Source organism: Hypanus sabinus, chromosome 21 (genome assembly GCF_030144855.1).
Source record: "Hypanus sabinus isolate sHypSab1 chromosome 21, sHypSab1.hap1, whole genome shotgun sequence".
Taxonomy (NCBI): Eukaryota; Metazoa; Chordata; class Chondrichthyes; order Myliobatiformes; family Dasyatidae; genus Hypanus; species Hypanus sabinus.
The window spans coordinates 31851671-31865988 of record NC_082726.1 but is presented as its reverse complement, the minus strand read 5'-3'; the positions used below and the strand labels follow the sequence as shown (position 1 = coordinate 31865988).

The window sequence follows — 14318 nt, the reverse complement described above, 5'->3', positions numbered from 1 at the left end:
ACATAGAACAAGAACAGGAAGAGGCCCTTAGGGCCATAGAGCTGTGAATTAATTAAGCTTAGGACACATAATTCCTTCTGCCTGCATGTACTTTACACTCTCCATTTATTCAAGTACCTATCTAAGAGCCTCTTAAATACTTCTCACACGTCAGTACCTTTTCCAAATTGCCCATGTCCTTCCTGGAATGGCGACCATCCATGATCTCCCCTATGAAGCCAACTTTTGATTACAAGGCAGAGGACAGAGTGACCTTGACCTTAAGTTAGTCATGGAGAATTAATAAAGAGGTAAGATATTAAAAAAAGGCACTTCAGCCCACTTGAGTTACACAGGTGACCATCAAACACCCATTTTCAGCAACAGAACTTCATCAAGATTTAGGTATGAACCTGTAGTTAAAAACACAAAGATCACAGATCACTGCGATGGCTTTCTGCATGGGTGCTACTTGTCAAAATCAATGCAACCCTGAAAGCGAAGGATAAACAATGTATTCAGGACCAAGCCTTCCTCTGCTCCTCTCTTGTGGTCCTGGTGTACGTCTATGGTCTCGCTCATGCATGCAGCAATTCCAGAAGTCCTTCATCATCAGATGTGGAGGCAATATGAAAACATCAGTTGCTGATATTTTCCAAGATCTGCAAGGGAAGTAGAGGCCAATTAAAGCCGCAGAAATAAGATCGAGCAGATTTCACAATGACGGTGCCATGGAGTGAACTGCAAATGTTTCAACTGGGAGTGGGTATCCCTTTAAGTCACAGAACTTCATCTGTGAGTGAGCATTGAAAGTCATATTTTGGAATAATGTGACTGGACGTTACATAGCAACGCAGAAAATAGTTGTACATAGTCTCCAGTGTTGCTGGATGTCAGCAACATCACCCACATATGCACAAATTCCTTTGGGAAAAACCTGGTCAAATGAGCCAGAAATGTCTGTATCATATTTCACTCTGGGAAAGAATCAGCATTCAAAAAATGGGTATTATGTGATCTCATTTCTAAACCAATGAGTCACAACTCCAAGCATTTCCCCATGGCAGGAATAAAGCAGAACTACTGACAACTATTCCCTCCATAATTTGTCTATTGTTATATGTCCCACATCCTTTCTTGTGTCTGTCCAGCCTTCAAGCAATCTTCATACCAGTCAAACATCTGTGGATGAGACAGAGGGGCAGCAAGTCAAAGGGTTTCCTCCTGGTGCTATCTGATTCCAGAATACTTCCCAGGGATTGGAGAATAGCAAACGTGACAGAAGAAGGGGGAGGAAAACACGGGGAGCTGCAGAGTAGTCGGTCTGACCTCAGAAGACTGAAGATGGCAATGGTACACTTAAAACTGCAGCTCAGCAGTGAATGGGGATTTATGAAAGGAAAATTATGCCTGACAAATCTGCTATTTTTTAAAGGTTGTAACCAGGAAAACAAATAAAGCTGAACAAGTTGATATTATATTTTTGAACTTTCTAAACACCTTTGATAAGATGGCCTGCAGGATATTGTGAAATAATATTTGTGTGCACAATATTGGGGGTTGGCTATTGAACAGAAAACAAAAAGGACAAGAAGCTGTGACCGTTGGGGTGTTACTGGAATCAGAGCTGGTGCTCCCACTGATCACAATCTCTATCAATAATCTAGATGAAAGGCTCAATGCAGTATATTTATATCATTTCTTGCTGATAGCTAAGTTGGCAGGTTAATTGACTCCAGTGTTGGCAAGTGGCAAGAAAATCAGATAAACAGGAATATCAGAGTAAGTTGGATGGCATGAGAGAGAGAATAAGCCACTGGAATATGTGGGGGAATGAAACTGAAGGAAACATGGCAAAAGCCAGCAGAGACTTAATTGCAAGATGGCTTCCTTTTATTTATAAATAATGAGACATCTGGATGACATTGTGGGCTGTGAGAATATTGCAGAGCAACTGCAGAGAATTACTGAGAGGCAGCATTAGTGGGCAAGGACATGTTAGATGGAATATACAGTAATGTCGGGTGTTGGTGTATGGCCAAGTGGTTAAGGTGTTGATCTAGTGATCTGAAGGTCACTAGTTCAAGCCTCAGCTAAGGCAGTGTGTTGTATCCTTGAGCAAGGCACTTATCCACACATTGCTCTGCGACGACACTTTCCTTGGACAACATCAGTGGCGTGGAGAGGGGAAGGCTTGCAGCTTGGGCAACTGCTGGTCTCCCATACAACCCTGCCCAGGCCTTCGCCCTGGAAACTTTCCAAGGCACAAATCCATGGTCTCTCGAAACTTTTATTTACAGTAAAGTGGCCATCCATAGTGGTGGTATAAAAATAAAAAGGCAGAATATTTTTTCATTAGTGAAAAGCTGAGGGAAATCAGGGGAACTTGTTGCATGGATAGCTGAAAGCTGAGGTGGAGGTACAGCAAAAAACTAAAAAGTGAATGGTAAGTTCAACTTTTTTTGTTAGAGGACTTGGGTACAATAGTAGGGCTGTCTTACTCCAGTTATAAAGAGCTTTGGTGCGACTGCACTCGTACAGGTCTCATCTCTCTCTCCAAGGAAGCATAAGGAGAGGGGGTAGGAAAGATTCTGTTTTTTTCTAAAGATATCATAGACTGGGCTTATATACTCTGATACTCTGTGGCAACTTTATTGGGTACACTTGTTCATTACTGTAAATATCCTATCAGTCAATCACGTAGCAGCAACTCAACACATAAAAGCATGCAGACATTGTCAAGAGGTTCAGGTGCAGTTCAGATCAAATATCAGAATGGGGAAGAAATGTGATCTAAGTGACTTTAATCATGAAATGATTGTTGGTGCCAGGTGAGCTGGTTTCAGTATCTCAGGATCTGCTGATCTCCTAGGATCTGTCACTTGCCACAGTCTCAAGAGTTTACAGAGAATGGTCCAAAAACCTAAAAACATCCAGAGAGCAGTAGTTCTGTGGGTGAAAATGCCTTGTTAATGATGGAACATAAGACCATAAGACATAGAAGCAGAATTAGGACATTTGGCCCATTGAGTCAGGTCTGTCATTCAATCATGGCTGATCCTTGTTCCCCTTCTCAGCCCCACTTCCCACCTAGCCTTCTCCCCATAACTTTAGATATCATGTCCAATCAAGAACCTATCAAGCTCTGCCTTAAATGCACCCAACAACCTGGCTTCCACAGTTGCATGTGGTAATAAATTCTTCAAATTTACCACCCTGCGGGTAAAGAAATTTCTCCACATCTCTGTTTGAAATGGACACCCCTCTATCCTGAGGCTGTGCCCTCTTGGATAGACTCCCCCACCAAGGGAGAAGTATGTCCACATCTACTCTGTCTAAGCCTTTCAACATTCAAAAGGTTTCAATGATATTCCCCTTCATCCTTCTAAATTCCATGAGCATAGACCCAGAGCAATTAAGTATTCCTTTTTTGATAACCCTTTCATTCCCGGAATCATCCTTGTGAATCTTGTCTGAACCCTCTCCAATACCAGCACAACTTTTCTTAGATGAGGACCCCAAATCTTTTCACAATTCTCAAGGTGAGGCCTCTCCGGGGCTTTATAAAGACTCAGCATCACATTCTTGCTCTTGTATTCTAGGCTTCTTGAAATAAATGCTAATATGGCATTTGCCTCCCTCACCACCGATTCTATCTGCAAGTTAACATTTAGAGTGTTCTGCACAAGCACTCCCAAGTTCCCTTGCATCACAGATTTTTGGAATTTCTCCCCATTTAGAAAATAGTCTACACAAAGTACACTGCAGATGCTGTGGTCAACTCAAGACGTACAAAAAAGCTGGATGAACTCAGCACGCCGCCACCTTCAACAGGACCCCACCACTAAGCACACCTTTCCCTCTCTACCCCTCTCTGCTTTCCACAGGGATCGTTCCCTCCACAACTGCCTGGTCCACACGTCACTCCCCACAGATCTCCCACCTGGCACTTATCCCTGCAAGCATAAGTGCTACACCTGTCCCTACACCATTCAGGGCTCCAAACAGTCTTTCCAGGTGAGGCAACACTTCACTTGTGAGTCTGTTGGGGTCATCTATTGCATCCGGTGCTCCCAGTGCGGCCTCCTAAACGTCGGCGAGACCCAACGCAGATTGGGAGATCACTTGGTTGAGCACCTCCGCTCTGTCCACCACATCAGACAGGATCTCCCAGTTGCCACTCACTTCAACTCTCCTTCACATTCCCATTCAGATATGTCTATACATGGCCTCCTCTACTGCCATGATGAGGCCAAACTCAGGTTGGAGGAACAACATCTCATATACCGTCTGGGTAGTCTCCAGCCCCTTGGTATGAACATCGAATTCTCCAACTTCCGGTAATTCCTTCCCTCTCCCTTCCCCGATCCCACCTTCACTGTCTCCTCTTCTAGCTGCCTATCACCTCTCTCATGATTCTGCCTTCTTCTACTACCCATAGTGCTTTCCCCTTAGATTCCTTCTTCACCTCTCCTGCCTATCCCCTCTCCCACCCCTTGATCTTTCTTCTGACTGGTTTTCCACCCTCCCCCCATCTTCTTTATACAGCCCCTGCCCCCATCCATCTTTAGTCCTGATGAAGGGTCTCGACCCAAAACTTTGACTGCTTCTTTCAACAGATGCTGCCGGACCTGCTGAGTTCATCCAGCTTTTTTGTATGTCTAGAAAATAGTCTGCACATTTGTTTCTACTACCAAAGTACATGACTATGTATTTTCCAACATTGTATTTCATTTGCTACTTTCTTGCCAATTCTGCTAATCTGTTTAAGTCCTTCTGCAGCCTACCTGTTTCCTCAGTGCTATCAATCTTCATATCATCTACAAACTTGGCAATGAAGCCATCTATTCCACCATCTAAACCATTGATATACAGCATAAAAAGAAGCAGTTCCAACAGCAACACCTGCAAAACACCACTAGTCACTGGCAGTCAACCACAAAAGGATCCTTTTATTCCCACTCCCTGCCTCCTACCAATTCGCCAATGCTCTAACCATGCCAAGAATTTTCTTGTAATACCATTGACTCTTAACTTGATAAGCAGCCTCATGTGTGACATTTTGTCAAAGGCCTTCTGTAAGTCCAAATATACGACATCTACTATATCCCCTTCATCTATCCTACTTGAAATCTCCTCAAAGAATTCCAACAGGTTTGTCAGGCAAGATTTTCCCTTAAGAATACTACACTGGCTTTGATAGAGGTCAGAGGAGAATGCCAGACTGGTTCAAGCTGAATATAAGATGACAGTCATTCAAATAACCAAGGTTTACAACAGTGGTGTGCAGAAGAGCATCTTCCAACACTTGAAGTGACATGACGACAACAGTGGAAAGCCACAAGCATACACTCAGTGGCCACATTATTAAGAATGTCTGGAATTTTTCAGTTCAGGAAAATGAGAAGTGACTTCAATGAAAGGTATAATTTCTATGCGATTTGACAAGGTAGATATTTCCTTGACAAGTATGACGTTTCTCTTCTCTACAGTGCTAAGAACAAGGGTTCAAAGTCTTCTAATTAAAGATTGGCTATTCAGGACAGAGATGAGAAAGAATGCCTTTACCAAGGTTGATGAAATTTTGAAATTCTCTATCAAAGAGGTCTGCAGAAGCTCAGTCACTAACTATCTTCAAGAGACATAAAGAAGGAGATTTTTAGATATCAGAAGATACATAATAGTGCAGGAAAGCAGCACAGAGATAAATGATCAACGGTCTAAATGCCTGCTTCTGCTTTTTATGCGCTAATGTGAAATAAGCCATTGCTGAGTTTGTAGTACAGGTAAATAACAAGGAAGACTTGTGCTGCAAAAGTATCCACCGAAAGCCATCTCTAACAAGAGTAAATATAACCAACTACCTTTGAAATTCAATGGCATTGCCATCACTTAGTCAAACACCGTCAATAATCCTGGGTGCAATCCCATAAGCCAAAATGCCTACTGGATCAACCAGATAGACAATGGCTAAAAGAAAATTTATCAAAGGGCTGGATGTCTTCTGGCAAGTGATTCAGTTTCTAACAACCCAGCACTTTTCCACTCTGCAAATCCCAAGCCAAGAATGTGATGAAATACCTTCCACTGTGCTGGGGGAGTGCAGGACCATCAACTCTCAGAAAGTTCAGTACCATCCACGATAAAACAGTCTGATTTGCACTTCTTCCACCACCTTAAGTCTTCACTGACTACAACCACTGGTGCATAGCATCTGCAGTGTGCACCATCCACATATTCACCCCTTTGCTTGCCTCTGAAACTCTGATAGCCACTCCCAAGCTTCCAACTTCTAGTGCAGAGCAGCAGATACAGGGGAACACTGATAACAGCAGGTCCTCTAAGTCACACAGCATCCAGACACAAAAATGTATTGTTGGTCCTTTGCTGTGGGTCCATCCAAGTCCTGGAACTCCTGCCCCAACAGCACTGAGGGAGAGCCTTTATACGAAGGTCTAATTAGAAATGAAGTTAGCAGGTCTAGGTTCCACACTATGGACATTCGAGGTTTTGCTGTGGGCTGGTGAACTGCCAAAAGTACTGTTAATCAAGTGAGATGTTCAGTTGATGCCACAACTGAGCTCTTGCATATATTTGGAAGGTCCCATGGAACCACAGAGAAGGCTAGAGGTTTCTCCCTGCTGGCATACCCAGATCTTTTCCTTCCTTCAAAAAACATCCTGTCATTCAATGTGTTGTTGCTCAGTTCAAAGCAGCAGCTATTTCATTCAAAGTACCTTTGACTAGTGATACTATTTCACTTTAACTTGCTTAAGGTGTTCTGTGCAAAGGACTATTCCTTCTGTCCACACTCTGGACTCACTATGAAAACAATGAGATCCAGATTGTTTGTTATTTTTCTGCAAAGACTTGGATTAAATGTGAAATAACTATGCCCTGATTTAGATTAGATGAGACGGGATGAAACACCAAAACAACATCTATCAAGCCAGAGGAGGGCTCCACTGGCAGCACACAGTCGTCAGTCATAACTGGCAGGCAGGTTCCTGCTTATTAAAACAGACCTGCTGTGTGAATCAATGGAACTGTATTCTCCAATGGAAGAACCGTGATTAGAAGAGTGTAGTCATATAAGCATAAAGTAATTCTTTGCTGTTAGTGTGAAGTCTGAGCACAAAAACCAACAGTTCAACTGAAGTAAAACAAATAAATAAATTGCTAGAGGAACTCAACAGAATTTTGCATCTTATAATGTCTCAAACTAAAGTGTTGACAATTCCTTTCTCCATTACAGATGCTGCTCATCCGACTGTTTACTTTTAAGTTTGAGCATCTGCAGTCTCTCATGTCTCCAGCATTAAACAGACAAATATATTGAGTGCGAAAGCCAAAATTATGGGGGCTTGGTGCTGACGTTAATGAAAAGTGCCCACAGCAGCCGCTGTGGCAGGTGTCCCCAAAGCTTGTGTTCAAAGGTGAGGGGGTAGTTCTTGGCACCAGGAAGAACCCCAGAATCAGCAATTGTTTATTTTTAGATTGCTGATGTTTACTAACTTCCTGAGCACATGATTATAGAATCAGAAAACAAAGCACAACAGGTAATGAGAAGTAAAACAGCCACCGCTGCTGGAAATCTGAAATAAGGACAAAAAATATTGGAAATACTCAGAAGATCAGGCAAAATACATGGCAAGGGAAACAGTTTGTAGAATAATTGTCCACTTTAAATACCCCTGTGAGGTGGCAGGTGATAGGAATGTATGCAGAATAAAAATTGATGAACTTCAATAAAAAATGAATTACAAAAAAATGGAGATTATTGTAGGATTAGTGTTTAGATGTGATTGTTGGTTCGCATGATCACAGCTGTTATGACTCTCTAATCCTATTTACTTTCAAGTTATCGAAGAGGATCGAGTGACCTGAAATGCTAACTCTATTTCTCTCTCCACAGAAGCTGCCTGACATGCTGAGTATTTACATAATTTTCATTTATAGATACAGCACGGTTACAGGTCTTTCCACTGCCAACAACACATACGTGACCAATTAACCTACTAACCCATACGCCTTTGGAATGTGAGAGGAAACTGAAGCACCCAGAGGAAACCCACATGATCACAAAGAGAACGTACAAACTTTTTACAGACAATGGCAGGCACAATTTTTGATTAGTATTTATGCCAGGCTCTGGCACTGACTTTATGTAAGGTTGCTTTTGCAAGTTACTTGCACCTGGTCTGGAGAGGATATTATACAGTATAAGACCATAGGACCATAAGCCATAGGAGCAGGATTAGGCCATCTGGCCCATCAAGTCTGCTGTACCATTCAATCATGGCCGGTCCTTTTTCTTCCTCTTCCTCAACCCCATTTCCCAGCCTTCTCACCATAACCTTTGATGCCATGTCCAATCAAGAACCGATCAATCTCTGCCTTAAATACACCCAACGACCTAACCTCCACAGCTGTATGCGGCAACAAATTCCACAATTCACCAGCCTTTGGCTAAAGAAATTTCTCCACATCTCTGTTTCGAAAGGGCGCCCCTCTATCCTGAGGCTGTGCCCTCTTATCCTTGACTTTCCCACCATGGGAAACATCCTTTCCACATCTACTCTGTCCAGGCCTTTCAACATTCGAAAGATTTCAATGAGATCCCCCCTCATCCTTCTGAATTCCAGCGAGTACAGACCCAGAGTCATCAAACATTCGTCGTATGATAATCCTTTCATTCCTGGAATCATCCTTGTGAACCTCCTCTGGACCCTCTCCAATGCCAGCACACCTTTTCTAAGATGAGGGACCCAAAACTGTTCACAATACTCAAGGTGAGGCCTCACCAGTGCCTTATAAAGCCTCAGCATCACATCATTGCTCTTAATGTTGGTAGCTGACAGCCAATGATCAGCACTCACTGGGCCACTCACTGCAACCTGGATTTGGAGATAGAGGAGGCAACAGGAAACTAAACGGTTTTAGAGATGGTCACAGCACTCTGAATGAGAATTGTTCCTAAACACTGGAGGTAGTAACCAATCACTCATTTCTGCAGACATCAGTTGTCTATTTCCCTTCACAGATGATGCCTGGCGCTTTGACTTTCTTCTGCATCTTGTGTGCTGCCCCAGATTCCAGCATCTGCAATTTCCTGTGTCTCCTGCAAGATCTGGGCCACTGATTCTCTTAAGAATACTTGCTGGTATCCTCCCAAGCTCCTTTTCCTAACCATACCCTTGGAGATGTAACAGGTGTGGGGGGGGGGGGGTGGTCACAACTTGCAAGAAATTGAAACTCCATCTGCGTGTCACAGACAGGGATAAGGACCTCAAGAAGACCTGCCACACACTCAGACATGTATTCGAGTGCTACATTGACGGTTACTGTAAAAGACTGTATCTGGTTATGCTCATCACTAGGAAAGCCCAGCTGAGATTGTGATTGTTCTTCCTATACCAGCTTAGGGTGCATCCTGATGAATTTTTTTCCTCAGCCATTAGAGTGCTGTGACCACCACTAAAACCGTTTTGTTTCCTGGCGCCTCCTCCATCTCCAAATCCAGGGTGCAGTGAGTGGCCCAGTCAGCACTGATAATTCGCTGTCGGCTACCAACATTAAAAGACCTGTTCATCACCAGAGTAAAGAAAAGAGCTGAAAATAAATTACTGCTGACTTCATCCAACCTAGCAGTCACCTTATTCAATGAATTACCAAAAGGGGGATGTTGCGAGTCCATGACCACCAGGACCACATCTCGTCTCTGAAACTTTATTTCCTGGTGCTACCCAGCTTCTCAACAAAACTCACTCAGGTGTAATACTCTAACTGCCCCTGCATGACATCCGCTCAATGGCCTTTCCTGCTCTTCTTGTTTTGTTAATTCGCGAGTCTGTTCATATGTTCACATTTATTTAAGTTTGATTATTGATGTTTGTACATTTGCTAATTGCCGGTTGCTCGTCGCTGCTTGCACTATTGTCCTGTAGATTGTTGGTTACCTTCGTGTTGTCTGTTATGGCATTGCCCTGTGATTTATGCTCGGCACCGAACTATAATCAATTCTGGTGTGTTTCACATACTGGCAAGAAAGTGATTCCGATTCTGATAAATCTTGTAGAGGAACTATACAAAATCTCCCACCTGGACACGTATCAGTTTGGTAAGACAACTGCTATACACATGACCACAAGAAACTGCAGAGTGTTGTGGACACAGCTCAAAATATCACATAAGCCAGTCTCCTCTCTTTGGACTCATTAATTCCACACAGCATAAAGCAGCCAGCATTATCAAAGACCCCACTCATCATGGAAATTCTCTCTTCTCCCCTCTCTAATCAGATTGACGATACAAAAGCACATACCACCCGGCTCAAGGACAGCTTCTATCTCATTGTTATCAGCCTTCAACACACCTCTTATACAATAAGGTGGACCCTTGACCTCACAATCTCCCTTGATACAGCCTTGCACTTCACAGCTGACCTGCACTGCACTCTCTTTGTAGTTTTTACACTTCATGCTGCATTGCTGTTGTTTTACCTTGTTCTACTCCAATGCACTGTGCAATGACTTGAAACATATGAACAGTATACAGGACGAGCTTTTCACTGTACACGTGACAAAGACAAACCAATACCAATCTCAGCAAGGACAGGGGAGTGGTTAACTAACCAAAGTGCCAGGGTGAATGAGTCGTTTACCAGTGGAAAACCAGTAACAAGTGAAATGCTGCAGGGATCAGTGCTGAGGTCTCAACTATTAATCATCTATGTTGATAGCTTGATGGAAGGGGCTGAGTGAATTCAGGCCACGTTCTACAGTGATAACTGCTGTTAAGTTGTGAGAAGGCAATAAGAGCCTGCTGAGGTATATGGATATGATACATGAGTGGGCAAGAAGTTGGTAGGCGGACTGCAGTGTAGGAAAATGAGAGATTATTTATTTTGGAATGAAAACTAAATTTTGAGTCAGGCTAGAGTAAGCATGCAAGAAATGGATTGGATGGCTCAATATTTGCCTACTCTGGTGGAGGAAAGCCATGGCTGAAGAGAAAGGCAAAACAAATTCAAACCACTTGCCTGAGAGATAACAACTTCAGAACTAATTCAACAGAGAATCTAGACAGAATTGGACCTTATTGGAAACAGGTTGGGAGGCGTGTGATAGTCTGTTGGCTTTGCAATGGATTTTGGTTGGTTTTGGGGATACAATCAAGAAAGGGAAGAGTCTCCAGGGTTTAAAAGATGGAACTGTCAGCAAAATTGAAGAAATGTCCCACTGTCTGAGAAGAATGGAAAGGGGCATCCATTCTTCCTCGATGCACCAACTGGTGAGGGAAGGTGGAGTTGGATGGTAACAGAGATAGAGTATGGGTGATCATAGTAACATCTTTAATTTGCAAGAAGTTATGCAATACGAAACTAAGGGGCAGCACAGTGTCACAGCAAGTGGCACCACTGCCTCACAGCACCTTCAACCATATCCCCTGCTGCCTGAGAGGAGTCTGCTTGCTCTGCCTGTGACTGTGGGTTTTCTATGTGACGGTGCTGGTTAACTAGCCACTGCAAACAGCCTATAATGTGCGGGTGAGTGGTAGAATCTGGAGGGAGATAATGAAAACGTGGGGAGAATGACACAGGATCCATGTTAATGTGCTTATTTCCATAACGAGTGACTTTAATTCCAGCCAGGTGGAAGTGGTGGGAGGGGGCAACTCAAGGAGAAGGCAGAGCCACCATGGTAAAGAACGGTGCAGTCAGAGTGGAAGTGAGCTGGGAGAGGCTGTGGAACCATGAGCTGAAGAAGACATCCCTTGAAATGTTTAAAAATGTTCTTTAAACTTACCCATGTTCAATGTTTTGCTTGTTGTAAGATACAGTATTAGCTTTAACCAGGTTACACTTCTGGGAAACATCATTGGATGTTTTCACTACTGGAAAGGCCATTGTGTTTCCCAGTGAATACCAGCAAACTGAGTAACTGAGTCAGGATGAATCCATATATCAGTCCCCATCTCGTACTGTGCTCACAGGCCTTAGCCAGAGCTGGGAACAGGAAATGGAATGAGGCTGCAGGGGCAGCTCAGTGTTATTCCACCCCCACTCCCCAAAACACATAAACCAACACCATCACCTGCAGCTCAACGGTCTCCAACACTCAATTCAGGTTCATGCTCAAAGAACGGAAGATCCAGAGCAGCTGTAGAACTGCACCCCAGCCAAGAGTGAGTGAGGGGTCAGGAGGACTGGGGTCGTACATAACTACTCCTGAGGGCAGAGCAGTGTTCAGTGGAACAGTACACTTACCAGGTCAATGCCTTTCAAGATGCAAGAAAGGAAGAGGAACCATTTGGATAAAAAAGGCAAAAATCGTAGTTAAACATCTGTAGTTTAATTGTGCCTCATTGCATTACAGAGGCCTTTGCACTAAGTGATTACAGAAATCCATTATCTTTTTTAAAAATGTGTTTAAAGTAGTTCATGTACTTAGGTAGGCATGCAAACTTAGCCGGATATTCCACAGGTTTATGTTCAGAGGGAAATGTTATGACTTTGGGAAGACGGTAACGACATCGTAACCCTCAGGAGGCGCGGATCGCTCCTTGGCGTGCTGCTCACAGTAGATGGCGTCCCCCACAAAGAAGTGTCCCTTCTGCTTCAGGTTAGTTCTGCAGTCTGAGCAGACATAGCATTCTGGATGGCGGAACCGGTCGCGCACTTTCACAATCATTCCCCTGCAACAGTTCCAAACAGATTTGACCGTCAGGCAATCCTTACTATTTGCTAGAACAGATTGTACAAACCAGCTAGTAACGTGCTGCCTCTGCTTCATCAAAGTTCATTGACCTGAAACGTCAGCCGATGAGAGCTGTGTGTGTGGGAGCTTCCCACTCCCAGTGGCCAATTGTGCTAGGTGCACGTGCCCCAGGTAAGGGAAAGTGATCGGCAGCAGGATTCCTGAATGGAATTTGATTGTAGATAGGATATTCAATGACAATGGGCATCACAGCATAGGCCAATCCAAACCTCACCGTATTTGCATGGGGTGTGCTCTACAGCCTATCAGGATAGGTTAGTGGGCAGGGCCCAGGACCAAGAACCCAGAGGGAGTTTCAAGATGGCGACGTAGACATCTGCCTTTTAGGCGCTCCTCATTTTTTAAACTATAATCACCCTTTAATCAAATCTTTTCGTACTTAATCACATGGGTTGATACTTACGATTTACTTTTTTTCTAAAACAATACTTGATCTAATCTTTTCAAACTTAAAATGGCTACAGCTAAGAAATCGTCTAAAGAGCCTTTATCCCTCGAGGCAATTTCTAATCTTCTGGATACTAAACTTGCAAGTTTGTAAAGTAAAATAGAAAGTAAAATGGCAAGTTTGGAAAATAAGATTACTGCCAAAATGTCTGAGCTTGAAGAAGTCGTTAGATCGCAGGCATCAGATATTCAACGGCATGAAGTCAAGATCACGACTCTTGAAAACTTAATTTGTGAAAAAATACGTACAATTGAAACATTGGAGAAGAAGATACTGTTGACTGCTAAAACAGTAGAGCATTATAAGTTTAAAATCACCGATCTTGAAAACCGATCTCGCAGACAGAATTTGCGAATCATCGGGCTTCCCGAAAAAGTTGAGTCCGGTGACTTAACTGAATTTTTCTCTAACTTATTATGGGAAGTTTTTGGCGTTGAAGCTTTGCAGGCTAAACTTACTATAGATCGTGCCCACAGAGTTTCGAGATTTTTGGTCTCAGGCGACAAGCCACGAGCTGTGATTGTTCGCCTCCACTATCCTCGGGAGAAAGAGCTTTTAATCCGATTAGCTCGTCAGAAAGGTATGATTTCTCACAGAAACAATAAGTTTCGTATTGTTGAGGATTATTCATTTGAAGTGATGAAAGCGAGAATTGCTTTTAAACCAGTGATGGCAGAGATTCATTCAATTGGATTTAAACAAGCTTTAAGATACCCAGCGAATCTCAGAATTACGTTGAGTGACGACAGTCAGCGCTTCTTTAATACTCCGGAAGATGCGAAGAGATTTGTCGAAGAATATCGATCTTCTAGTATAAGTTGAACTATGTGTTACGTTGAAGAATTTTTGGAGAGAAGATGCCATTTCGTTTTGGGCTTTAACATATGAAGCTGCATTATAGCTTTTTACCTTGGTCTGTAGACCTGGTTTTTTTATTATCATGGTTTATAGATGCTCTTTTAATTTTACTATAATGTCTTTTTTCTTAATTTTTTTTTCTCTGAATTGGATATATACGTTTATATTTTGTAATAATGATTTATTTTTTAAGATGTCGTTTCTTCTTCCCATAAGACTTTGCTTTCCGTAAGCATTTATTTGTTTGCTTGTAC

At 42.9% G+C, this 14318-nt stretch overlaps 1 protein-coding gene across 1 annotated transcript in view; it reads right to left on the bottom strand.

Moving 5' to 3' along the window:
• Nucleotides 1-12310: 12310 nt before the first annotated feature.
• Nucleotides 12311-14318, bottom strand: part of pdlim1 (PDZ and LIM domain 1 (elfin)) — a 92338-nt gene continuing 90330 nt past the window's right edge. Inside the window, exon 7 of the mRNA XM_059946264.1 lies at nt 12311-12675. Within this exon, the coding sequence (XP_059802247.1) occupies nt 12486-12675 (190 nt within the window). The 3' untranslated portion in view covers nt 12311-12485. The remainder of the gene's footprint in view (nt 12676-14318) is intronic.